A 25,215-nucleotide genomic window follows, 5' to 3' on the forward strand; every position below is an offset into this window, starting at 1 on the left:
GTCCTTGGCCGTCCTTCTCAGCTCCCTTCCCACACTTCCACAGAGGCAGACTTGGCCTCAGATGGGGGACCACGTGGATGCTGGTGGCAGGGCTGTTCAAGGGTTGGGTGCGAATCCCCCCCGCTCTGCTGGCCTTCACGCCACAACACGGACGGAGGAGAGAGGCCGCCGAGCTGCCTGGGTCCTTGCCTCCTCTTCCTGGGTGCTTATCCAAACACCCGTTCCCGCCCCCCACCCCCTCCTCTATGCCCCAATATCCGGTGGGAGGCAGCTAAACTGCCCTGCCCAGATCGGACTCAGGGAGGAGGTTTTCAGGAACATTTGGAAAGATGTCCCAAATTCTCCAGCTCCCTCCATCCCCCACTCCTCTCCTGTCACCATGGATCCAAAGGGGCCAGAGGAACACTCTCTTCTAATCCAGGTGGCTTTATCCTTTGATGTTCTAAGCTTCCTAAGTTTGAAGATGCGGTCGGGAGGTCCACTCAGGAGATCGCTGTAGATTACAGGAGTGACCAAATTAATGAGACAGGGCTGTGTAGAGAACTAGAACGAAGCATTCTCGGCCGCTGGCATCCTGACTCTGTGCCTTTGGGAGCACCATGTCGCTTCCTTTGTTCCTTGATTTAATTTAGCTGATGGCTGATCAGCCCCCCTCGCCCTGGAAGATGATTCTTCTCCTACACGAGTCTCCCTAAACCATGATGCCACGTCCGGGCTGACTCTTTCCGGGATCGGCTGTGGTTCCTCTTCTCAGAGGGGAACGGGCTGAAACGCCCTGCGGCCTCAGTGCTGCGTGGGCTCCAGGCTGTGCCCAGCTCTCTGTGGAGAGGCCCCTTGGGGCCCCGAGGACGTAGGGGGGGAGTGTGAGTGGGGAGGGGAGAAGAGTGGCTGTGGCCTGCGTACTCCTGGACTTTGCAAATTGAGTGGGAACACCAGAATTGCTTTTCTCTTTCCTAACTGATTTCCAAAATACGTGTAGCCAGATTGTTTTCAGATCTCAAACAGAAAAGCCTCATTAATCATTAATTTGGACCCCCACAGTTGTACAGAACTTGTGACAATTTGTTTATCTTTGAAGGAGCTGCTAAGAAGGAGTTTAGTGAGGAAATTACTGGGGATGGGGAGGAGAGCATTTAACCTTTCACGAAGAAAGACAGGAGCTCTCTTTAGCTTCCCTCCGGGTACAGATGGGGGTGTGTGTGACATCCCTGTCACTCTTGTCTGTCCCTGAGTAGGGTGAGTACTTCCTCATCGGTGAGCTCAGGGCCAATGGACTGGATCCTCAACCACTTCAAGCCTGGGGACCCCTTTCCAACGTCAAAATATTTTCTATACCATCCCCGCCCCCAGTTATTAGCAACTGCGTTTTTTAGTGTGTCAGACGGAGAAGAAAAGCTACTCTGAATTCAGTAAAGCTTTTAAGCAAATCACGATAGCATCTGTGTACACATGAAAAATAGTGCTATCTTTCTGAGCCACAGTGTTCATTCATTTCAGAGCTGATGTTTGAGCACATATGAATTCCAGCTCCCCGGGGCGAGTTTCCCTCCCCCTTTGCCCCCAACCCCCCCGCCCCCGCCCCCCGAGGTGGGAGCCCTGGACAGTTCTCTAAGGCTGTAGGGTCGTGGGGTCCTGGAGCGCCAGGGCAGGAAGGAGCCTGGGGGGTTGACATCTGTGTAGGTACACTTGACACCTGCCACAGGCTGTCACTCCAGGGTCCTGGATCAAACTCTATGAGCTGCTTCCTCAAAGCCCCTCACCAGGCCTTCGTCCCTCGGTGGGAGCGATGTGTGCATCAGTGTGGGAGTCAGAGACTGATACCCCATAGCAGCAAGAGAAGCAAGGTCCAGCCTTCTGGGTGGTCTGGAAGGATTTTCCCAGCTCAGCTTCCCAGCTCTGGCCACAGTAGACACCTTTCTTCTCTTTCCTTTTTGCAGGAAGGAGTAGGGAGAGAATTGGATGCTCCAAGCATACCAGAGATGAGGGAGAACGGGCAGAGGGAGGACATTGCTTTTAAAGATCAGGGGTTCTTCGTCCGAGGATGGGCTCAGGGGCCTGAGGACACCCCGGTATCACAGCCAAATGTTGTGCATGTGGGCATTTTTCTGGGGAGAAGCTCTTGAACTTTCCGGAGATTCTCAAAGGAGTTCCACGAGCCAAAAAAACTTTCAGAAGCTCTGGCCTGGAATTTCAACTTTTCCCTGACTCAGGCTTCCCACTCCGCGGTTACTCAGAGCTGGTGAAGTGTTGCTGTGTAGTCAAAGCCCGCGAGTGTGAAATATCAAATGCTCATTACATGACGTCGGGGGGAAACTTAGTCTGCTTAGCAAGTCTATTTTGTTGTTTCGTGTGAGAAGTCTCCGTGCCAAACAGATGCCCGGGAAAACAGTCTGATTAATGACACTGCTTCCTTTGTCCCCTCCCCCAACCCCCCACAGGGCCCGGGATGGCACTCTCGGTGACAGGGCTCACTGTCTTCTCTCTCCTGCAAACTGCCCTCTCCCTGAACCCCGAGGACCCCAACGTGTGCAGCCACTGGGAGAGGTAAGATGTGGATCTCAGATGTCCAGGCACTCCCCGAGGGCCTCACCCTGGGCTTGGCACTGTTGGGACAAAAGCGGAGTCGGGAGGTACAGAAGCTGCCCACCGTGGGCCTGTGGTCCAGCTGGGGACACAACACAGACGCTGGAAGACAGGACAAAGCAGTATGGATTCTGTCTGGGACTCAGGGCTGTGGGAGGGGGTTGACTTAGTGATGCAGTGTGATAGATGACAATGAACTCCGGTCCCTCCCCGCACTGGCCCTCCCTGACCATTTTCCAGAGGCCCAGCGGGGCTCAGGGCCTGTCCACAGGCAGGTGGGGTGCGGTGAGTGACCGCAATCCGGATGTGCTATTCTCCGATGCTGAGATGCCGTTGCTGCTGCTTCCCGCCTGGTGTGGGCAGGAGGGGACCAGGGGAAGAGCGGCCCGGGGCCTCTGCAGAAGAGCTGGCTGCATCCTGGCTGCAGCACTGGGTCCGTGGGGAATGGGCCAGGGCCCTGCAGACAGCCTGACTTTGAAGTACAAGGTTAAAGTATTGATTTTGGTGAGCAGAAAGATAGTGACCGGAGACCCAATCAGGAAAAACCGAATTAAACCCTGGAATTGATTGGCCGCGCTGACCAGGACGACTCTGCCACTTAGATGTTAATAAATCAAATGAATAAAATTAAGATGAGGGCCCGGTGGGGGAGGCAGATGGTAGAGGACAGGCGAGTGGGGCTGGCCGTGCTCCGTGCTTGCGAGGGTGAATGTCCCGGCCCCATGACAGGGAAAGGCACCCCCCGCCCAGGCCACCCCAGGCCCTGGAGGGATGAGGGTCTGGGGGCGCAGAGGGAGTGCTCCTACGCCAGTATGCACATGTGCGGTAGTGACTGGGTGCTCTGTAGGGGTCCCCACAGAGTCCGCTGGAGCAAACCGACACCTGTTAGGTGCAGTGGGAAGAACACAAGGTCTGTAACGAGAAGACCTTGGTTCACTCCAGTCTGGATCCTGTCACCTGGCAGCTGTAGGACTTTGGGGCAGTGTCTGAACCAGCCTGAGGCTGCTTCCCCACTGTCAAGTGGGGAGAATAATTACCCTGGCCTCACAGGCACGTTGGAGGATCGGGGTACCAGTGTCACGAAAGGGCTTTCGTGACCGCAAAAGTCGATTGTTGTCTTTTCTTGGTGACGCCTCTGGCTTTGCAGGAACCGGTTCTCACAGACTTTAAAGCACATCGGGCTCACCGGAGGTGGGCATGGAAAACGGAGTGTTCTGGGTCCTGGCCCCGGAGACTCTGATTCTACAGGTCTGGGGTAGAGCCTAGGGATATGCATTTTTCATAAGCTTTCCACATGGCTCTGAGGTGACTCAGGTTTCTTGCCCTTCTGGTCTTGGTGAATTTAAACCTTTCTTTCCCAGAGGGTGAGAGAGCTGTCAGGTGAAGTTGCACACTAGCCTCCCTGGTTGACAGATCCCAGCCTCGACAGCCCCCTACTATCCACGTGAGCCGAGGCTGAGACATAGTTGCTTCCTGAGGATGGCTGTGCTATGTCCCCACCTCCAGGATACCTCCTCCCGTCTGCCCTTCTCTGCCTTCTCCAGCTCCTCTAACTGGGCCCTCTCCTCCAGGGAGCCTTCCCTGATGGCAGGGCCCATCCTCACTTCCCTCTTCTGAGTCCCAACTGTGGATCTGTTCAAACTGAAACCAAATTCTCTAATTTCCTAACCGCCCCCCCCCCTCGCCCTCCCCGCGACATTAATAAACTGGGAATAGGAAAACACTCTGAACTGAGCTTGCACTGAGCTGGCATTTCAGGCTGATTGGGCTATCAGCAGAGGTGATCATTTGATGGGAGGACAAGGACAGACCCTATGGCTAAAGTGAGGTCTGGGGGCCCCTGGTGCTTCTCCAACCCTTAAGGGGGAGGAGGCCTCGCAGACAGTGCCCCATGACACCGGGTGCCTTCTTCTTGGCTTGCCCACCTGAGCTCCACTGCGTACTACATATGGACAGATTTAGTCTGCATCATTCCAGAAACACGCCCTGGTCCCCAGAGACCGCTTAGGGAGACTTTCTCAGCTGGATTAGTGCTTCTGGCGGGCTCCTTGTTAATTATGCCCCTCCACCATAAAACCCAGCGGAAAGACCTCCCCTGGCTGGTAAAGCCCAGTTCTACAAGATTAATCTGGTCCCTTATTAGCATATTGGCAAGCGAGCGTGTTAAACCGCCCAGCCATGAAACCAGGGGCACACTCTTCGCCCCGGAGACTTGGAATTGATTCAAGGTCTCACTGCCAGACTCACTCGGCCCAGGGGACCCCCTGCAGAGCTGGGACCGTTCCCCCCATGATACTCTCCTCACCCATCTGTCGGGCTGATGCCTCTTCTCTGAGCACCCACTGTCTGTGTCGGGACGGGAAGGGGTGCCTGAGTCCCCGAGTGCGTAGCCAAGGTGGGGAGCCCATTCTTCGTGTGGTCTTGCTCCTCCTCTCCCCGCCACAGCCGGGGAGGAAATACCTCAATGTGTAGCACAGGAGGTGAACCATTGCAGTCGTATAGCAATGGTGGCCAGGGTCTATTGGACGCTTACGGTGCACCCATTAAAAATTTTACGTGTGTTATCTTGTGCTGACAATTTTACTTGTTATCTTACTTTATCTTCCCACCACCCTGAGAGATGGACACTCTTGTTGCCTTTCTTAGTCCTCACAGTAACTGCGCGAAGTCCTTGGCAGTATTTGCCATGGATTTACAGGTGAGGAAACGGAGCCTTCCGTGAGTTACATAACATGTCTGAGGACGTGCGGCTAACGAGTGACAGGGTTCGAAGGTGACCCGGAGCCCACGCACGCTTATCCAGTCACTCTTCTGCCCTAAGTGAGGTAGTCAGTAGCCCTGTGGGAGCATAGGATCGTGGACTTTCAGAGTTGGAAGGGGCCCGTGGGAGGTCAGGGGTAGGTGCCGAGCTGCCTCCGTGTCCCCGAGCCTGGAGATGAAAAAGGGTTTGGCCCATGTCTGCGCAGATGTGTGCCTCTGTCTCCGATTGCTGCTTGCTGGCTGATAGAGGCTCAGCAGGGACCCTCATATCCTCCGTGCTTCAAAGAGCCAGAGAATTTCCCAGCACCCCGAGTCCCTGGGCCTTGCTGACTGCTCCTGGCCCCGCTTTCTGAATTTTAGATCTTTGACCTTTCGGGCATCAGAGAGCCTGCTGTGGACCCACTCGGGGAGCTGGCCTGCTCAGCCCCCTTGCAAGCAAACCAAGAGCTTCCTCAGGCAAAGCAGACGGGCTTTTATAGCCTGGATCTAGCCATCTGGCCCAGGTCAGTGAGCCGTCTGGGGGGGAGCGGTGAGGAATACCAACCTACATAAAAATGAATTCCTGAAGTCTCAGCTGGGGCCCTCTCCCAGCCTGCACAGCAAGCATGAATCTTCCCTTCAGCATCCCGGCTCGACCGCCTTTTCATACACCTCCCGGCAGGGGCGGGCAGGTAGAAAGACATATGGGTCAGGCTGAGATCCGCCCCCCTCTGTGACTTCTACCCACTGTTCGGGTTTACAGCCAGCAAGCAGGATAACGAGGTACTACTTGCATTAGGGGATCTGGGGCATGTCCTTGATGCTCCCCCAGCTATCCCGGAGACAAAAGAGAGCGGAAGGTAAGTGACCTTGGGGAGGTCACTTGGTCTCTGTGATGTTCATTGTCCCTGTTTGTAAAACGAGGCTAGCAGTGCCACGTGTCTTAGAAGATTGTGAGGATTAAAATGGACTCAAACACTTAACACAGGGCCTTTAATGAGTATTCGCAGTTATCGGTACCAGCTACGTGGCCCGGGCAACCGGCCTCTCCCTGAGCCTTAGTCTTTTTCAGCTGTGAAATGGGACCACTTTGCTATAAGGATCGGCTTCCCTGTAGATGCTTTGAAAACCGAAAAGATCCACACAAAGTATTTTGAAACTTGTTGGCTCTGCCTTCCAGAGCCACGTAGAATAAACCTAAACTCTGCTTCGTTCATTCTCTGATAAATGAACGGGAATTTCAGAAAATGAACCGGGCCCAAGGGCAATAAGGGATGTGCCTTGGATCCAGCCTGGGGTCGGGGAGGTTTGATTGCTGAGGGCATGCAGGGCAGGGGGAGGATAGCAGGGTGAGGGTAGGTTTGAGCCCCTGGACACGTGGCTGTGGGCCCGGCTCCCCTGGGGAAGGAGACCCCATACCAGCTCAGCCTCTCAAGTGCTGACCATAGCTTCTTCGTCCTCCCGCCTGACTTTCAGCTATGCGGTGACCGTCCAGGAGTCCTATGCACACCCCTTCGACCAGATCTACTACACGCGGTGCACAGATATCCTCAGCTGGTTCAAGTGCACCAGGCACCGGTGAGTACCTCTCTCGGGGGGGTGGGCTGGGGAAGGGGTGCTGGGCCCTCAGAGTGTGGCTTTGTGCCGGGTAGTAAGAGTCTCCTGTAGCAGCTGTAGTCAACGCACTGCCGTCTGAGAGTCCCTGCTGAGGGCTTCTATCTGGCCAGAGAAGCTTATGGGCAGGGTAGGGCAGAAGTGCTAGAGAATTCCTGCCCTTGGGGCGTCTCTCACCCAACGAGAGATGGGGAGTTGGTGGATAAATCCCCTGGTTCCCTCACTGTAGGGTAGAGGGGAAAACTTTGAGGCGTATTCTACACATATCCCAGCATACCCTGAATTGGCTGCCTTTTCCACCCTCTTTTTCCCTCTCCCCTCCCAGGGCTTCCTTACATTACCTCCCAAATAAACTCCTTGTCCTTGAATCTTTGCCTCAGGGTCAGCTTCAAGGGGAAATACAACCTAAGACCGAAACCTCAGAGCAGGGGTAGCCCCATGCCAGGGCATCTGGTTTGGAGAACTGAGCTCAGGCTAGGACTTGGCACCCCCTCGGCACCTTGGCCAGGCTGCCCATGGGAGACACTCAGTCTAAATGACTGCACGGGGCTCCTGCTCCCTTGTCTGCAGCGCCCCCCGCAGGTCACGCCATTCTCTCATGTTGCTGGGGAGAGAGGAGAGGAAGGAAGAGAACACGTTTTGTTGGATGACCCCGGGCAAGCTGCTTTATTTTGGGATTCCCAGTGTACTCATCAAACATACAGTGATCCTTGTCCTGCCTACTCACAGGGTCCAATGAGGTCAGGGATGTAAAAATACTGGGAAAAATACAGGGGAAGATGGAAAAAAGCGAGCTGTTAGATCCGGGCAAGGTGGCACTATTATCTGAGGGTAAGCGGGGGAATGAGGGGGACTCCATCCCTTAGGTTTCTTTCCTAGTTGCTCAGCATCTGTGTTGGTTTCAGATTCCTGTTGCTACCTCCTCCTGGGCCTAGTCCCTCTTTGTGGTTTATGCCTAAATCACGGTGGGTAGCAATGTGGCTGGGGAAATTTGCTCTACGCTGAAAAGCCAAAGTCCTGGTTTTCATGTCTGAGCGTAGGACACGATAGCTGCTTTTAAAACCCTTACTGGCTAATTCCAACATCTGGGCCACTTCAGGGTTGGTGTTCATGGGTTGGTCTTCATGGGTTGTCTTTTCTTTAATATAAGTGATATTTTCTAGTTTCCTTTTTCTTGAGAGAGTGAGTGAGAGAGAGAGAGAGTGAGAGAGAGCGTGAGTGAGCATGTGTGAGCAGGGAAGGGGCAGAGGGAGAGAGAGAGAAAGAGAGAGACAGAGAGAGAGAGAATCTTAAGTAGGCTCTGTGCCTAGCATGGAGGCCGACACAGGGCTCTATTTCACAACCGTAAGTTCATGACCTGAGCCAAAACCAAGAGTCAGACACCTAACTGGCTGAGCCACCCCGGCGCCCCTCCAGTTTCTTCTTACGTCTAGTAATTTTGAATTATATTCTGGGCATTATAAACAGCAGAGACTGTAGAGACTGAGTTCTGTTATGTTCCACCCGAGAGTATTGATTTGTTGTTGTTGTTGTTATTGTTTTGTTTTAGCTATCAGTTAACCTGGCTACAATCAATTTCCCGTTCAGTATTTTTAGTCTTAGCTGGACTGTGTGGGACGTGTCCTCCACACACATAATTCAGGGGCCAGGAGTTTGGACAGAGACTTTTTTTTTTTTTTTTTTTTTGTTTGTTTTCAACGTTTATTTATTTTTGGGACAGAGAGAGACAGAGCATGAACGAGGGAGGGGCAGAGAGAGAGGGAGACACAGAATCGGAAACAGGCTCCAGGCTCTGAGCCATCAGCCCAGAGCCCGACGCGGGGCTTGAACTCACGGACCGCAAGATCGTGACCTGGCCGAAGTCGGATGGACAGAGACTTTTGTAACGAATATGGGGCTTCCTCTTTGCTGTTCTTTTTTCTGAGCGGGGTTTCAATTTTCACTTTTCAAGTTGCTGGACTTGTCTTGTGGTGCTTCAAACCAGTAAGGCCGGGTGCCTTCTCTCTGAATTGTAGCCGTCCGGAGTCCTTGTTGACTGGGTCCTGAACTTGGGCTCACCTTGCCCAGTGTCATTTCCTTTTTCCCAAGTGTGTATTTCCCTCCAGGATCCACCTTTGTTCTCTCTCTAGCGCCTTCTGGTAGTTGTTTTTTTATATTTCCCCCAGATTTCATAGTTGTTTGCAGGAAGGTTGGCCCAATGGGAGCTAGTCAGCCATTATTACCTCCCCTTCCCCTCGCCCTTGACTGTGAAATGAGGAGGTGGGGCCCAATGCCCCCTTCCAACTTCCTCAGCTGTGCCAAGGTAGCCGCATGTGGCCCCAGCCAAAGGTGGAGGTGGAAATAGAAGCACCGCTCCCTCCATGAGCCCTGTCAGGCCCTGTGCCAGAGTCAAGTTTGCTCTGAGGTGTGGCTCTGTTGGGTTCTTGGAGGCCAGGGCTACTATCCATCAGCGCCGGGGGGAAGGTGAGTGAGTGGCTGCTTATTAAAATAGGCTGCATTCCTGGAACATGAATTATTTTGCTAAATCATTGAGTCGCCTTGCAGCTTTCCTGATGACCTAGAGTGTGCGTGCTGACAGCTGCACCATCAGTCTGCCTCAGTGCAGAATGGTTTGTTTAAAAGTAGCACCCTTCTCCCGACAGCCTGGGCCCTGGCCCTTTCCCTCTCCTGCTTCCCACCGGGTGCTGGGAGCAAGCAAGGGTCTCCCAGACCAAAGCCATGGGAGACATCTCTGTCCTGGCAGGCTTTCATGGTGCCAAGACCACCCGCCCCCCACCACTGGAAGAGCTGAGGGATAAGCCTGTGTGGTACGGCGACCGGGTTGGGTGAAATCTAAGCCAGCCCTACCTCGTTCTTTATCTGAGAGGCCTACACCACCGCTGAAATTGCCAGGAGCTGCCTTCCTGTGCCACGGAAGTAGCCTCACTGTGAGGCCGGCTTACTTCCCATTATGGGCTTTTGACAAAGTAGAATGCCCTTAGTTTTCGACATTCCCAAATATCATAGATTTCCCCAGAAGCCCTGCACTGTCATTTGTCATTAAGCGAGGGCTTTAAGGACTGGGAGGGCTGGCCCAGCCTGTGCAGTGGGACTCCCTTTCTACGTTGGCCTAACCCTCCATGGAAAGCAGGCTGTAGGCGTCTCCCATGTCTGGTCCCTGATGCTCTGCCCACTGAGGAGGGTTCTGCAGGGAAGGCTCCCCTGGGGTGTTGGTGGGGGAAGTGAAGGGGCTCTGGCTTCAAGGCCTAAGGACTTGGGGTTGAGTCGTAGTCACATGTCATGACCTTGGGGAGTTACTTCCTCTCTCTGGCCTTTAATGGCCATTTCAGTCTCTTCCATTTTGACCCTGTGTGTGAGGAAGGGGCTTTGCCTGTCAGTACCCCATTTTGACTCCCTCTTAAGGACTCATTCCGCCCACCATCCATTTACCTGATCTTCCTCCTCACTCTGGCCTTCCTGTATGGCCAGCCAGCCACCCTGTGGGAACTGGCACAGGCCAATAAGGGAAACCTGGGGGCACTGAAATTAGACTGATTTGGGTTCGAATCTTGGCTCTGAAACTGATCCATTGACCTTGAGCGAGTCATTCACTTCTCTGAATACCAGTTTTCTCATCCATAAAACAGAAGAGGGATACATAAGACAAGAATAAAAAACCCTAAAAAGGAAATCAAATAAAGGTGACATAGTAATGCTCCCTGCCTCGGGCAGAGAATGGAATGAGATTTCGCCTATAAATCTCTGGCACAGGAGGAAGTGTCAACACAGATGTTGAAGAAGAACGGGAATGCGAGTCTCTGACTTCCAGTCCAGAGTTCCTGCTCTCTGGGCCTTAGTTTCTTCCTCTGCAGAGCCAGCGGTCAGTTCTGAGCCTTCCGAGGGCCGAGGACATGTTATTTTGGGGTGACGGAGGTTAATCTTCCTGGGACTGAGTCAGACTCAGGGGACCCTTTGCTGACCCCGTTTTGGTTCTCCAGGTGTGTGGACCAGTCCCTAGGAGGCCGTGAGCAGTCTGCTTGTTGGGACAGACACTCTCGGGTTCCACACCTCCGGTCTAGGTCACCCTATGAACTCCTCTGGGGGTTTTTAGGAGAGCCCCTCCACCCCCCGCCCCGGTCACCTTCCACAAGTACCCCAGAAAGTATCTTCCGAAACCCTGTTCAATATCACGCTGAAGAGACCTGGGAAAGTCAGCAGGTGTAGCAAACGCCGCGTCAGTAATACATTCTGCATCACAATGGCCCAGATGCAGCCATCGATTTTTCTTTATTGTGTTCCTTCATATTTGAAGCCGCCATGCATTTTAAAGTAATTATTGAATGGCATCCTCCATGTGGCTTAACACAAATATCATTCTAACGGGAGTGATTGATTTTCAATACTTTCAAGTGGCTTTCTCCCTTGTGCCTTAGGATCAGTTACAAGACGGCGTATCGGCGTGGCCTCCGGACCATGTACCGGCGCAGGTCCCAGTGTTGCCCTGGCTACTACGAGAATGGAGACTTCTGCATACGTACGTAGGGGCCGCCTCTGTTCTGGCCTCGCTGGGGTTGGGAGGCGAGGGGAGAGAACAGAGAAGGGAGGTAAGCAGGCCTCAGCCGACCCGAGGGCTCCAGAAGTCCCTGCCTGCTGCTGGCCCTGAGGGGATCACAGGTCTGGTATAAACACATTGCGTGGGATCACATGGGAACACGTGGATCACATGGGATCAATGGAAGCAGGTCAGTTCCAGGCTTTGGTAGGGTCAGGAGAGAAGTGGACCCTTCCGGAGAGGGTGCTCTGAGGAGCAGTGGGGAAGAAGGGCTGAGTGGCTGGCACAGATCTGAAGGGCTCCAGAAGGCTTTGTCGGATGAAAGGAGACTTGAATGGATAAACGGTGACGAGATGGATGAGTGGATGGATGGATGGACGGATGGATAGAGATTGGAAGGGAGGAAGGAAGGCAAGCTGGATCATTGGATAGCAAGACCATAGTCCCTAGAAGGAGGATAGCAAGAGTAAGACAGATCACAGGGGGCCGGTTCCAAGAAGTGGGAGGGTTTCCAAAAATGATCGGGAGACACTGAAAACAAGGGGGGGTGCATGAAAGACACATGGAACCTCTCCCCCTGTTTGTCTGCAGTGGCTCAGTGCTCTTGGTGTCCCCAGAGAGTCAAGGGCTGAGTTTCTGGCAGCTTCAGGCCCTCTGGGTGGGGGTGGGGGAGCAGTTCTGTGCAGTGGGAGATACCCAGGAACCTGCAGATCTGAGTTCTGGTCCCAGCTTCTGAGGCATGTGGCTTTGGGCAAGTCATTTAGCCTCTCAGGAAGAATGACTCCAGGGCCCTGTTGGAGTCTAATGGACTCTTTCCCACCACCTCTGACAGGTGTAATGGGGCCAGGATGGGGCTCTCCTGTGGGCAGTAGAGGGTTGCCACTGTGGGAGAGTGTCAGAGAAGCTGGGAGCCCCCCACTATTAATGACAGAGGGGAATCCACCCCCAAAACTTCTGCCTCTTCATTTGGAGGCAGATTTGGAGAGTGATGTTCCTTGTTAGCATTCTCCTTGCCCTTTGGGTGGGTAGAGTGAGCCAGCACCAGAGAGACAGTTTGGGCAGGGTGGGCGTGTTGGCGTTGGGAACGAAATGACAATTTTCCCCTGCTGATGTTACGTATCCCCTCTTGCTGGAGAAACTCGATTCTAATTGCATTACAGGAACGAATGAAAAATGCTCCCACAGACGCGTTCACTGATGATGGTTTTGCAGGAAAAATACAAAGATACCCAAAGCCATCCCCAAAAGGCTGTTTCTCAGGAGCAGGGCAGAGGACCGGGCTGGGACAAGGCCTTGGCTGGCACGTCACCTGGGATGGGGTTCCTATGGGGACCTGGGTGTAGATGTGAGATTGAGACCAAGCTTTACTGCTGTTCTGTCTGCCTGGAGGAGAGCGAGAGCCAGGCATGGGGGCAGGGGGGTGACAGAGGACTCATAAAGCCTAAGCAGAATGGATGTGAGTGGCCCTTCGGGGCTCAGGGCACCAAGATGGTCCCAGGGAAATGATAGAGGGAATTCAGATGTCAGCACGGGGCTCCAGGAACAGATGAGCACATTTCTTTTCTAGTTTCCATTAGCGGGTGTTGGTAAAGCTCTTGGAAAATGAAGACCAGGGCAGAAACACTAAGTGTCCTGATTGCACAGGCCCGGTCTTGCTGACTGGGAACGGCAGCTTGTCACCTCCTACCTACTCCTTATGTAACGGCCAGGTACTGCCTGCTGAGCTGGTGGCCACAGGCCAGGCCACCTCCAGGAAGCCAGCGAGAAAAGCCAACTTTAGGACTAAAAGCTTTTTCTGAAGGGGGACAGGAGAGTTTCAGCGGTGGGATGGGGCACTGGGGCATGCGGGGTACTGGTAGTGCTGACCCAGAGGGGCAAGAGTCACACAGGCCTGGGTTTGAGTCTCAGCTCTGTCCCTCCCAGCTTCTTCCTCTTTATGCTCCTCCTCATCCTCTTCAGAGCACACCCCCTGCGCCAGGCGCCGTTCCGGTCACTTCGTGTGCATTAATGGATCAGCTTCTCACAACAGCCCTCTGAAGTGGGTACTCTTACTTCTCCTATCTTATAGATGGAGAAACTGAGTCACAGAGTGAGTAAATAACTTGACCAGGGTCGTACAGCTAGGAAGTGGCAGAACAGGGATTTGAACCTAGGTTGTCTGGCTCTGGAGGCTGCCGTGAACCTCTCAGATGGGCTGCTGCCCTCTCTGTGAGCCTAGGCAAGACGTCACCTCTTGGAACCTCAGTTTCCACTCATGTAAAATGGCGATAGTAATAACCTCTACCGCCAGACACAGGGTAGGGGCTTAAAAAATGTCAGCTCCCTTACTCCATGGTTTTGGGTCTTAACATTTTTTCACTCTTGGCTTTTGTTTTAATTCTCCAGATCACCATGGACCCTCTCCCTGGGAAAATGCACATGACATATATAAACCTATGTGCATACACACAGCCCTTCCTTTGCACACAGTGGCAGTGGGTTCACGGATCCCTCACATCCCTCAGAGTCTTTGAAACCCTGGTAAATCATCTCTGCCATGTGTTCATATTTATCCACTCGATTGACACTGTCGCTTGTCGACTTGTTGCCTACGCACTTGGGTGCGCACGAGAGATGGTTGCTACCCCGAGGGGCTTGCAGCCCTAGCAGAAAGAGATGATCTGGCACACAGATACATGCCCCCCGAGTTGCAGATGCTTCAACGAGCATCTCGATAAAGTAGAACCGAGTGGAATGGAGAGACTGTCTTCTTCAGCCATGTCCACTTAGCGAGAGTTAATGAGACGTCAGCTCTTGACAGAAGCGTGACGGGAGAAGCCCTTGAAGGGTGTGCCACCAGCATTTATTAGACGCCTGTCGTGGCCCACCCACGGTGCTGTGCCTTGGGATAGAAGAGGTGTGGTAGAAATAGCTCCTGCCCTCGTGGAACCTACGGTCTTGTTGGGAAGGCCAGGCCACATGCAGAAAAATCCGTGGACAACAGCCGGAGAAGAATGTGGGGAGGAACACACAGACCGGACACGCTAGGCGGGAGACCATGCTGTGACCTGCTGTCACTCGGGGGGCTTCGTGAGGGTTTGGGCTGGATGGAATGTGGTTGGGAGAGAGGGAACCCCGTCAGCAAAGGCGTGGAGGCAGCTGGCCTGAGACCACAGGGGTGGGGGGGTGGGGGAGGCAGATCTGGCTGGGGGAGGGGTTGGGGGAGGCAGTCATTCATTTCTCAGGGCCGCCCTTGCAAAGCAGCACTGCCTGGCGGGCTTCCCCACCAGGAGCGTGCTGGCTCGCGCCTCTGGAGGCTACAAGTCCAAATCTGGATGTCAGCAGGGTTGCTTCCTTCTGAGGGCTGTGACCGGAGATCTGTTCCAGGCCCCTGTCCTTGCTTCTGGTAACTCCATTCCCCACACAGCCTTCTCTGTGTGTGTGTGTGTCTCTCTAGGTTTCCCACTTTTTTTTTTTTTCCAACGTTTTTATTTATTTTTGGGACAGAGAGAGACAGAGCATGAACGGGGGAGGGGCAGAGAGAGAGGGAGACACAGAATCGGAAACAGGCTCCAGGCTCCAAGCCATCAGCCCAGAGCCTGACACGGGGCTCGAACTCACGGACCGTGAGATCGTGACCTGGCTGAAGTCGGACGCTTAACCGACTGCGCCACCCAGGCGCCCCTAGGTTTCCCCTTTTTGTAAGGACACCAGTCAGATTGGATGAGAGCCCACCCGAATGACCTTGTTTTAACTTGATTACCTCTATAAGATCCTATCTTCAAATAAGGTCACATTCTGAAGATTTGGGGGTTAGGCCTCCAATATACGAATTTTAGGGAGGGAGACAGTTGAACCCGTAAACAGGTGAGTGTTGGCCATTACTAGCATTCTCTCGTTCCCGCCTATTGCAATGGGAAGAAAGGAGGAGGACCAGCCAGCCCTCACACAGGCTTTGCCAGCCGTCCGGGAGCGAGTGGAGACCCCAGGGGCAGGGAACTTGCATGAGGGAGAAATGGTAGCGGGCGAGTGAGGGATTGTGCCCAGGGTGCCAGATGAGAAGCTTAGCAAACCCAGAAGAAGCATTCAGGAGTCGATGCCCTGCGGCCCCCTCCCTCTCCAGTTCTCCTTCTCCACCCCTTGGGGACCAGAGAAACTCCCAAGTTCACCAGAACCTGGTGAGAACCCATCTAATGCCTCAGGACTGAGGCACGAGCATATTACCCATGCTCTGGGTAGGGGTAGGAGGGCATCATCTTCCCTCCGAAACGGCCTTTTTGGAGCCCGTTTCTTAGCAGATAGTAGGAGGACACCGGCCCGGGAGTAAAAGCCGTGGCTGACTCTGCCACCAGCTAGATGTGCAGTCTTGGGCGAGTCGCTTTGCCTCTCTGGCCCCCCCTGGCATAGGATGGATCATCCCTGTGGGTGGAAGGAGTAAAGATGAAACCGTGAGCGAACACGTCCTGAAATGCATAGAGCTTGATACACGCGTGGTGGCACTACTTTTTCTCTTCTTTGTGCCATTTCCTCTGCCCCAGAACTGCCATCCATATCCCAGAGGCCTTGGCAGCCCTTCTAGAACCTTCTGCACCAGAACTGCCCACCCTGTCCCTTAGCTACAGATACAGCTGAGTCCCATATTTCCTAAGGATCATTGGACCCAAATGGCACTTCTCTCTTTCTCCTTTCTCGTGAGATAGGCCAGAGGGCACCTTTGCCTCACAGAGCCGGTTTTGTCACGTAGGCGGTGGTGTTTGAGATATTTGGGGAAACTCTGCTCTTTGAAAACGTTAGGTTGTATCAGACTGGATGGGCTTGGTTATGATGCAGTAACAAACACCCCGAATCCCAGTGGCTTAAAACAATAGACTTTTCTTCCTTGCTCGTTTTGCATGACCACTGTTGGCTGGCTGGGGCCTGCTCGCCCCAGGACCCAGGCTGCTGGAGCACGAACTTTGCAGTGTTGCTGGTTGCCGTGGCAGAGAGAAGAGGGCTCTGGCGGGTCAGAAAGATTTAGTGAGCAGTATTAGGGCTTATCACCCTACAGATGCCGTGGTAATCACCACTCACTCACGTGTGTTCTCGAACACCTGATAACCTAGTAGAAGATTCCCCTGGAAGACACGTTTGAACACAGACTCACTGAGCCCCAGCCCCAGTCCCAGATTCAGAAGATTGGAGCTGGGCAGCTAGAGGATGTGCGTCTCTAACAAGTTCCCAGGTGACGCTCATTGGGAACCACACTTTGAAAACCGCCGAGGATGGTGGGAAAGCAGATTGCTTAGCAGGTGCATCCCATTGGTAGTCAGGCCCTCTCTTGATGGGCTAGAGGAGAGGGCCTGCTTCAGAGTAGCCAGCAAGGAGGAGGAACTGGTCTGCCTGATCCCTCCCTCCCTTCCTCCCCTTTTTCCTTTTCCCGGAGGAGGTAATGCCCCCAGACTTCCTAAGTGGTGTCCTCCAGCCCTCTCACTGGATGATGCTTGGAATCCCAGAGCCAGCCTCCCAGCAGTGTGGCTTTCATCCTAATCAAGAAGTAGAGGAATGAAGCTCCAGGCAAGTGGCTGACGGGGCCCCACACCAGCAGCCCTCCCCACTCCCACCATTGATTGGGGGCGGAGGAGGGGTGCAGGAGGGGTGGGGGAGAGGGTTGCTAAGCCTCCTGGAAGGGAGACCGCTCCGGCTCAGTGTGCATGTCCTGGGATGGCTAAGGGGGAGCCGGGAGGGGACGATCTGGGATACTGGCTGCACTGAGGGCACCCGAGCCGTGCTGAAGATTTAACTAACTCCAGCAAACTCCTCACACTATTTTTGGGATTTAAGTACCCCTTATTATCGCAGTTGTTTTTACAGCGGATTGTTGTTTAACTGTGAATTCAGCTCCGGTTTACTGATTTCCTTGCTCTTCATCTCTCCTCGGGTCTCACTCCTTGCTGGGTTTGGCCTCATTCTTCTCGAAGGGCCATCTGTGTGCAGGAGTTTTTCCTGGGAGGGTCCATGAGCGAACGCCTCTCGTATGCTTTACTTGTCTGAAAACGCCTTTGTTTTACCCTGACTCCTGAGTGGTGCTTTAGCTGCCTGTGGAATTCTAGGTTCTCTGTGATCTGCCCTCAGGGTCTGAGGATGTTTTTCTGTCGTGTTCTGGACCTCGTCTTTGCGGGCTAGCGCTTGTGTGGGTGTGGAGTTGCTTTCGTTCACACCGTTTGCTCCTCAGAGGTATATATCCCTTGAAGCTAAATTTTCATGTCCTTTATCCATTCTGGAAAATTCTCGGCCATAGCGCTTCAAATGTCCCCTGTCCTTCACTCGCTCAGTTTTCTCCTGTTGAAGTGCCAAAATGTTGGATACTCATTCCACTTCCTCTCTCTCTCCTAGGCTTTTTCCATCTCCTTGTCTCTCCATGCTGTATCTTGGAAATTTTCCTCAGATCCGTTTTTCAAATCCTTTGGCTCTGCTAATTACCCTGTCTGTTGAGGTCTCCATTTCAACAACGGCATGTTTCATTCCTAGGAGTATTCTGTTTGTCCTTCTTCAGATCTACGGGTTTGCTTTTTTTTTTTTTTTTTCTGTAGTGTCCTGTTCTTTTTTTTTTTTTTTTAATGTTTTTATTTTTGAGAGAGAGAGAGAAAGTGAGCAGGGGAGGCGCAGAGAGAGAGGAGGACGGAGGATCCAAAGCGGGCTCTGTGCTGGCAGCAGTGAGCCCCGTGCGGGGCTCGAACTCACGAACCGTGAGATCATGATCTGAGCTGAAGTTGGAGGCTTAACCAATTGAGCCGCCTAGGTGTTTTCATTATGAATTCTAATCCTTTGCTTACTACTTTAACTATGTGAGACGTATTGATGGTCCTTTTCAGATGGTTCTATCTTGAGCTATGCTATAGAGTCAAGATCGTCCGATCTTGGGTCCATGAGTTTGGTTAGCTCAGAGTATCTGTTCTGCTGTTTGTGGAGATAGCTGACTCTCCCTTGTGATGGATTGTTTCCCCATATAGGTTGTAGTTTCTTTTTTCTTGTTTTTTTTTTTTTTCCTTCTTTATTGCTGCGAACTTTTGAGCTTTTTTTCTCCTCCCCCACGCCCTGGGGTGTGCACGTGCCCCACCCATGAGTTCTGCGTTTTCTTAGTAGGCACACGACTGTTGTTCACTGGCTCACGACCAGTCTCTGCACTGATCTCTTGGTTTGGGATTCCATGCTGAGGCTGGAACTGTGGCGAAGGCGTGGGGTTTTTGTTTTTGTTTTTTTTGCTTTTTCCTTTAAAAAAAAAAAAGATGCGAAATTCACACATGACACAATGGCTAATGGTATTGACCATTTTGAAGCGTGCATGAGAGTGGCACTTAGTGCATTGGTAACGTTGTGCATCTGACACTTCTGTCTTGTTCTAAAACCTTTTCATCACCCGTGAAGAAGACCCTGGTCCCATTAAACGGTCACTCTCTCCATCCCCCCCTCCTGGTTTCTTGTTTCTTGTTTCTTGTGGAAGACTTTCTGCTCATCCGGAATCCCTTATTTCTCATGTGGCCGGTGGGCAGTATTTTCAAGTTTCCCCTACATGGAGCTGGTAAGTCCCAAGGCCATCTGTCCCTGTGTGGGTGTTAAACCCCAGGCTCCTAGCCGGGACTGGGGGCTGCGGGCAGCGGGCAGCGGCTAGCTAGGTCCCATGCTCCCTGGCCTACCTTAGCTTCAGTATCTGCCCTTTTGTCCCTCCTGTAGACTCACTTCTCTTTCTTACACTTGGCGGTTTACCTTTCTCTCCTTAGAGCTCAGATATCTACATTTTTGGTTTTTTAGTTGTAAATTATATTTTGGGGGCATTTTTGTAGCAGGAGGGGCCTACATCAGCCCTTTCTCCGTGTCACTGGAACTGTACCTGTTTTATAGTGAGCGGTGGAGTCGGGGGGCTTTATAACCAGACCCAGTGACGTTTAGGGCAGTGCTTTCGTGGACTGAGGGCTAGCTTCGAACAACAATAGTAAAACGGTGTAACGTCTGGTGGTTTACCCTTAACTTTCCCTTACGGTATATCACTCACTCCTGACAGACTGGAGGAGTGTTACCACGGCCCTTGCACAGCAGGGGAAACTGATGCCAGGGAGGCTAAGTGCCTTGTCCGGTGGATAAGTGCGGCCCAGGAATTGAGATCTGTGCTACTTCTAGTTCTTCACTTCCCCTCCTGCAGAGGGTTTCCTCTCGGTGGGAGGGACCTGCGGCCAGAAGAGAGAAGTGGGGCCGGACAAGAGGGCAGGTGAAAAGGTTTGTAGGAAGAGGAAGGGACCGAAGACAAACTGATTTGATTTCAGAATTTTGCTAAGGTGGGTGCAAGGATGACCTGCTAGGATCAAAGTGTGTGTGTGTGTGTGTGTGTGTGTGTGTGTGTGTATGTATGTGTGTGTGTGTACATGTGTACAGAGCTGTGGGTCCTGTCTGAAAGCCTCTCTACGTAGCTACTAGGAAAAATCATTCCCTGCTGACCTTCTAGGAGGCTCCCCAGGGAATGCAGCCTGCTGACAGGGCCAGAACCAGTGCTGATGCTTCTCCCCCGGGTCACCAGCACCTGGTGCTGAGCTTTGCTGCCTAGAACAACATCCATTCTTCCATCTGTCCATCCATCCATCAACATTTATTACCTATCTATGCCTTGAATGCACTATGGAGTCCTGGGGATAGAGGGATGAATAAGAAGCATACAGTCTAGTGGGAAATATACACACTTAAATTCTAACACAGCATGATAAGCACACTTTAAATAAGTAGGCAAGGAAACCAAGGGTCACCGGGCTGGTGTGTGTGTGTGCGCGTGGCGGGGGGCAGGGGGAGGAGTAATGGCTGTTTAGCTGCCCCAACACATCCTCACTGAGTGGCCAAAGTTGGTGCAGCCACTATGATCTCCTCCCCAGTCTTGTGGGCTTAGAACATTGATTTAGGATGCCTCGAGTGGCTGAGCTCCAGTTGATGATGCACACTAACCAAACTCATAAGATACTGATGCTTAACCCTGCTGCCGATTCATTCATTTGCAGTGAGCAAACAGAACATTTGCTCTCCATCACTTGCTAGTGCTTTTCAGGTCCTCACAAAGAATTGTTGAACAAGTGAATCCACGGTAGGGCACCAAGGCCCGGGAGGTTCTCTGGACATCGCTCCTGTTAGCACCTATTTCGGATTCCCCCAGTTGAACTCTAGAGCACCACCTGTCACTCTGCCCCACTGGTTGTGATGCTGCCTTGCATGTCTATCCCACTCACAAGTGAGTTCCCGAAGGAGAGGGACCATGTGTCCTACAAGGGTTACTCGCAGGGCCAGGCACAGTGCCTGGCACTTAGTGCTGAATAATTACTGAATGAGTGAGTAAGAAAGTGGGTGAATGAAATAGACCCTGAGCACTGAGAGACCTCTTTGGGAGAAGCAACTATAACTCTGGGGAATTGAAGGGGGAAGGGAGATCCAAAAAGACTCCTTGAAGGAGGTTAGTTTTGAGCAGAATCTCAAAGGTGAGTGGGAACTTGTCAGGAGAGCAGGAGATGGGCAATGGTTAAGACAGAGAATGAGTTTTATTATTTTTATTGATTTTTAATTTTTTAAATGTTTATTTTTTGAGAGAGAGAGAGAGACAGAGCGTGAGCAGGGGAGGGGCAGCAAGAGAAAGGGAGACACAGAATCTGAAGCAGGTTCCAGGCTCTGAGCTGTCAGCACAGAGCCCGACCTGGGGCTTGAACTCACAAAACGCGAGGTCGACCTGAGCTGAAGCCGGACGCTTAACCGACTGAGCGACCCAGGCGCCCCAAGACAGAGCATGAGTTTTAAATCCCATTTCTTCTCCTGGGTGACTCTCTGCGCATGTTAGTTAGCTTCTCTCTGCCTCGGTTTTCCTCATCTGTAAAATGAGGCAGGGCTGTATTAAGTTCCTGCCCGTTTGGGCTGTCGTGAGGATTAAAGGAGTCCCCACCAGGAAAAGCATTCAGGGCAGGACCTGGCACACAGTGAGGGCTCAGTAAATGGTAGCTACTGCTGTTTGTGTTCTTGTTTTATGTTTATTTATTTTTGAGGGCAAGCAAGAGAGCATGAGTGGGGGAGGGGCAGAGAGAGGGACAGAGGATCCCAAGTGGGCTTTGTGCTGATGGCAGTGAGCCCAATGTGGGGCTTGAGCTCATGAACCGTGAGATCGTGATCTGAGCTGCAGTCGGACGCTCAACTGACTGAGCCACCCGGGTGCCCCTGCTGTCTGTGTTCTTGGTGTGAAGAGGGCACTTTGTGGCAGAGGCACTGGTGTGAGCAGAGGTGGGAAAGAGCAGACGGGATCAGGGCATCGTCAGCAGGCCTCCGGGGCCAGAGCGCAGGAGATGTGGGAGAAGTGGTACTCGAGAGGGCTGGGTGGGGCTGGGGCTGGACCCTCAGCACCACACGGAAGATCCTGGACAATCTCATGAGGGCCCTGAAGGGTCACGGTGGCAATTGCTCTGGGGGCGGCAGCAAGGAAGAGTCAAGGGGGTGAAAGACAAATCAGGAGGTGCGTGGGGATGGGGGAGCTGTGTATGGCTGTGCTCAGGCACCTTGGTCAAGAGGACACAGGGGATCTGGGGTCTGTCCGACTGCATTTTGCTGGCCTGGCCCTAAAGTTCCCTGCTAGGCCTTTCTCCCACCTGCAGCGAGTGCCAGCAGAGTCCGGTGTGCTGACGCAGCCGTGGAAGGATCTAGGTGCTGCTTCTTAATTACCAGCTGCAGCTGTAATTAAACCTCTGCTATCCGGACTGGGCAGCCTCTGAGGGGAAGCCTTAATTAGTGTCAGAACAGCTGGGCATTTATGTAAAGTCCCCTTCTTGGGTGTCTCGGGCCAGGTAAAGCCTATGAAGTAGCTAACCTGTCCCCAACCTGACTTCACCATTTTTCTACGGGAACTTCCCAAGGGCCCTGCTTGCCATCTTCTAAATTCCCTCAACATCTATGGGATGCCAGCTCTGATTTCTGGTCCGTGCTGGCTGTTGGCTGCTTCTCTGATGTTCTCCCTGTGCCCGGCCCCAGCGGCCTCCGACCCATCTCCTCCCTCCCTCCCCCGTGCTGGCCACCTCGCTCTTTTGTGTATGCCCTGCGTGCCATCCCCTCTGTCCGAATGCTCTTCCCTTAGAGAGCCATGTGGTTCTCGCCCTTATTTCACCCCATCTCTTCTCAAAAGTCACATTATCGGAGTCTTTCCTGACCACCCTATCTGAAATAGCAGTCCCCCAACCATCTTTCTGTGTCCCCTTATCCTGTTTTGTTAATTAACACTACTGTTACCTGATATAGAGACGTGGAACATATGTATTTTTGTTTTCTGTCTCCCCAACTAGATCATGTGCTCAGTAGGGATAAGGGACCTAGCTGACCTCTCTACTCTTAGAACAGTACCTGCCATATAGTAGGTGCTCAATAAATGATGAATGAATGAATGGACAAGTGAACTATATGTTCCTGTGGGTAGGAGCACCCTTTTAAAAACATACTGTTGTGTGGTCTACAGTGGCTCACGGCGTACCACACCCAGAGTAGGGGCTCAGAAAATAGTGATCAGGTACCACCGATCCGAGGTCTGCCCCGCCCCCTCCCATATTTTTGATACTTCGCTCCTGTGCCCCTCCCCCCCCCCCCCCCCCCCACTGCTGCTTGCTCTAAGTGCTATACCCCAGGCCCCTCCATGCTGGGACTTCTCATCCTGTATCTTGCTTTCCCAGGTTCCCTTGTGGTCTGTGATCCTCTCTGCTCCAGCCAGACACCCGGATTCTCCACACTGTCTCTCCCTGGGACTTCATTCCAGCTGCCCCTGCTCCCAGAACCCCTGGTCCTGCTTTGTCTAGCTGCTCTTGGAGACTCGGCGCAGAGCTGCGTGGTCTCTGGGGAGCCCCACCTGACGCCTCCCTCTCCCCTCCCAGTCCTGATCTCGGCCCCTCTTCAGCCCCACCCGTCCTCACTTATTCCTTCTCTCCCCGCGCAGTGAGCTCCTTAGAGCCATGGCCTTGGGACTCCTCTGTGTCCCTAGCATCCACCACAGGGCCCAGCAGAGACACAAGCTTTGACTAGAAGACACTAGCGTTGGCTAGAAGAAGGACGTGTGGGCTAGCTTTTCCTGGGGACCCTCAAAGGACACCCAGAGGAGTGGTCTCTGGGCGGGACCCCGAGATCCCAGAGAGGAGGGTGACCTGCCTCTGATAGGGTCCTTGTCCCCATTTTCCTTCCCTCGGCCTCCCAGAGCCCCTCCCAGAGTTCTGGTGTCTGCACCCAGTGTCACGCTCGTGTGCGAAGAGCCTGGGGATCCTGCTCTGAGGCTCCGTAGGGGGCATGACCCAGGAGGCTAACCCCCTGGGCTGGGACTGAGCCTCCAAGACATGGGGAAGAGAAATTGCTCATGCGGTGCCTCCTGGTTTGTCAAGCTGCTTCTTCCCTCCTGGCTCCTGGCCTTTGGAGCAGAGAGCTTTCAAAAAGTGGCCATTAATGGGCTTTTGGGGAGGACAGACAGGCCAGCCCCCAAGTCTCCTCTACTCTTTGCTCTTTAAGGGAGGCTGAATGGCCTCTGTGAAGGTGAAAATGACACCTCAGAGCCTCCCTTTGCTCCCAGTGGCCACTCAGTCCTCTTGTCTTTGAAGAGCCTTGATCAGCTGCCCATCAGCGGCTGGAGGGGGGACTAGCTGGGAGAGCTGGACGCCCCTCACGCCATGCTGGCTGGGCATTGGCTAAGGCTCATGGAAAGCCCAAGAACCAGCCCCCTCCCCCCCCACCTTGTGGCAGGCAGACATCCCACTGTCTCCACCTTGTCTGTACTTGGGGGTAAGAATGAAACTATTTAACCACATGTGTGGCACTCCCAGCAAGAGGTTAGAATGGAATAGGGACCTTGAGGCCTGTTGTGGTGCCAGGGTTAACTCTGTAGGTGCCAGACTATGGGCGGGGAGGGGCGGGGGTGGCAATATTTACCAACTAGAGCAGAAGTATTTAACTATGTTAATATTCACCACCCTTCTCCCCAGTCTAAGTCTAGGCCTGAACCTGAAGATGTGATACTTCTGGGCCCCGTATGTGATGTGTGGATGCTTCAGCATCTGGCTGTGTGTACGTGTGTGCATAGGAAGTTGTGAGTCTGCCTGTGTGGACGCTGCTGCCCACCCATGAAAGGGTGTCTCGGGGCGCCTGGCTGACTCAGTCCGTAGAGCATATGACTCTTGATCTTGGGATTGTGAGTTCGAGCCTCATGTTGGGTGTAGAGTTTATTTAAAAATGAAATCTTTAAGAAAATTTTAAAAAGGGGTACTGGTGTGGCATGTTCTTGACGGCGTAAAGGTCAAGAGCGCAGACCCTGGAACCAGACTGCCGCCTCCTGCCTCTGTGACTGGGGGGCAAGTTACGTGGCCGCTCTGTGCCTCGGTTTACTCAACTGGAAAGTGCTGTACCGTTCCTTATGGGCTTGCTATGAGCATTAAATAAGTGGATATATGTAAACCAAGCACATGGTAAGTGGTATGGAAACGTTAGCTTTTATCATTACATGTGCACTTGTCTACTCGTGAGCACTCGGCTTCGCCGTGTGGGAGGAGCTCCCCTCTTCCCTGCTGGGTGCGCACACGCATGTTCGCGGTGTATACACTTGCTGTGTGTGTGTGTGTTGCATGTGTGCCAACGAAAAGGGCCCCGGAGCCCGCGTCTCGAGTGTAGGTCTGCGTGCTTGTGTGTTTAGACAGCGTGTGTGTTCTCGTCTCTCTCGGTTCTCCTGAGAGTCACCTTCCCCATCATGCTTTCCCACGTTC

At 53.1% G+C, this 25,215-nt stretch overlaps 1 protein-coding gene across 17 annotated transcripts in view; it reads left to right on the top strand.

The window, feature by feature from the left end:
- The window catches only part of MEGF11 (multiple EGF like domains 11), a 357,968-nt gene that overhangs the window by 121,422 nt on the left and 211,331 nt on the right, over positions 1-25,215 (top strand). For all 17 annotated transcript variants that reach the window (XM_023255165.2, XM_019832204.3, XM_045059138.1 and 14 more), the window contains exons 2-4: positions 2,439-2,544; positions 6,799-6,900; positions 11,349-11,449. In XM_023255165.2, the coding sequence (XP_023110933.2) occupies positions 2,447-2,544; positions 6,799-6,900; positions 11,349-11,449 (301 nt within the window). In that variant the 5' untranslated portion in view covers positions 2,439-2,446. The remainder of the gene's footprint in view (positions 1-2,438; positions 2,545-6,798; positions 6,901-11,348; positions 11,450-25,215) is intronic.

Source organism: Felis catus, chromosome B3 (assembly GCF_018350175.1).
Source record: "Felis catus isolate Fca126 chromosome B3, F.catus_Fca126_mat1.0, whole genome shotgun sequence".
Lineage (NCBI taxonomy): Eukaryota > Metazoa > Chordata > Mammalia > Carnivora > Felidae > Felis > Felis catus.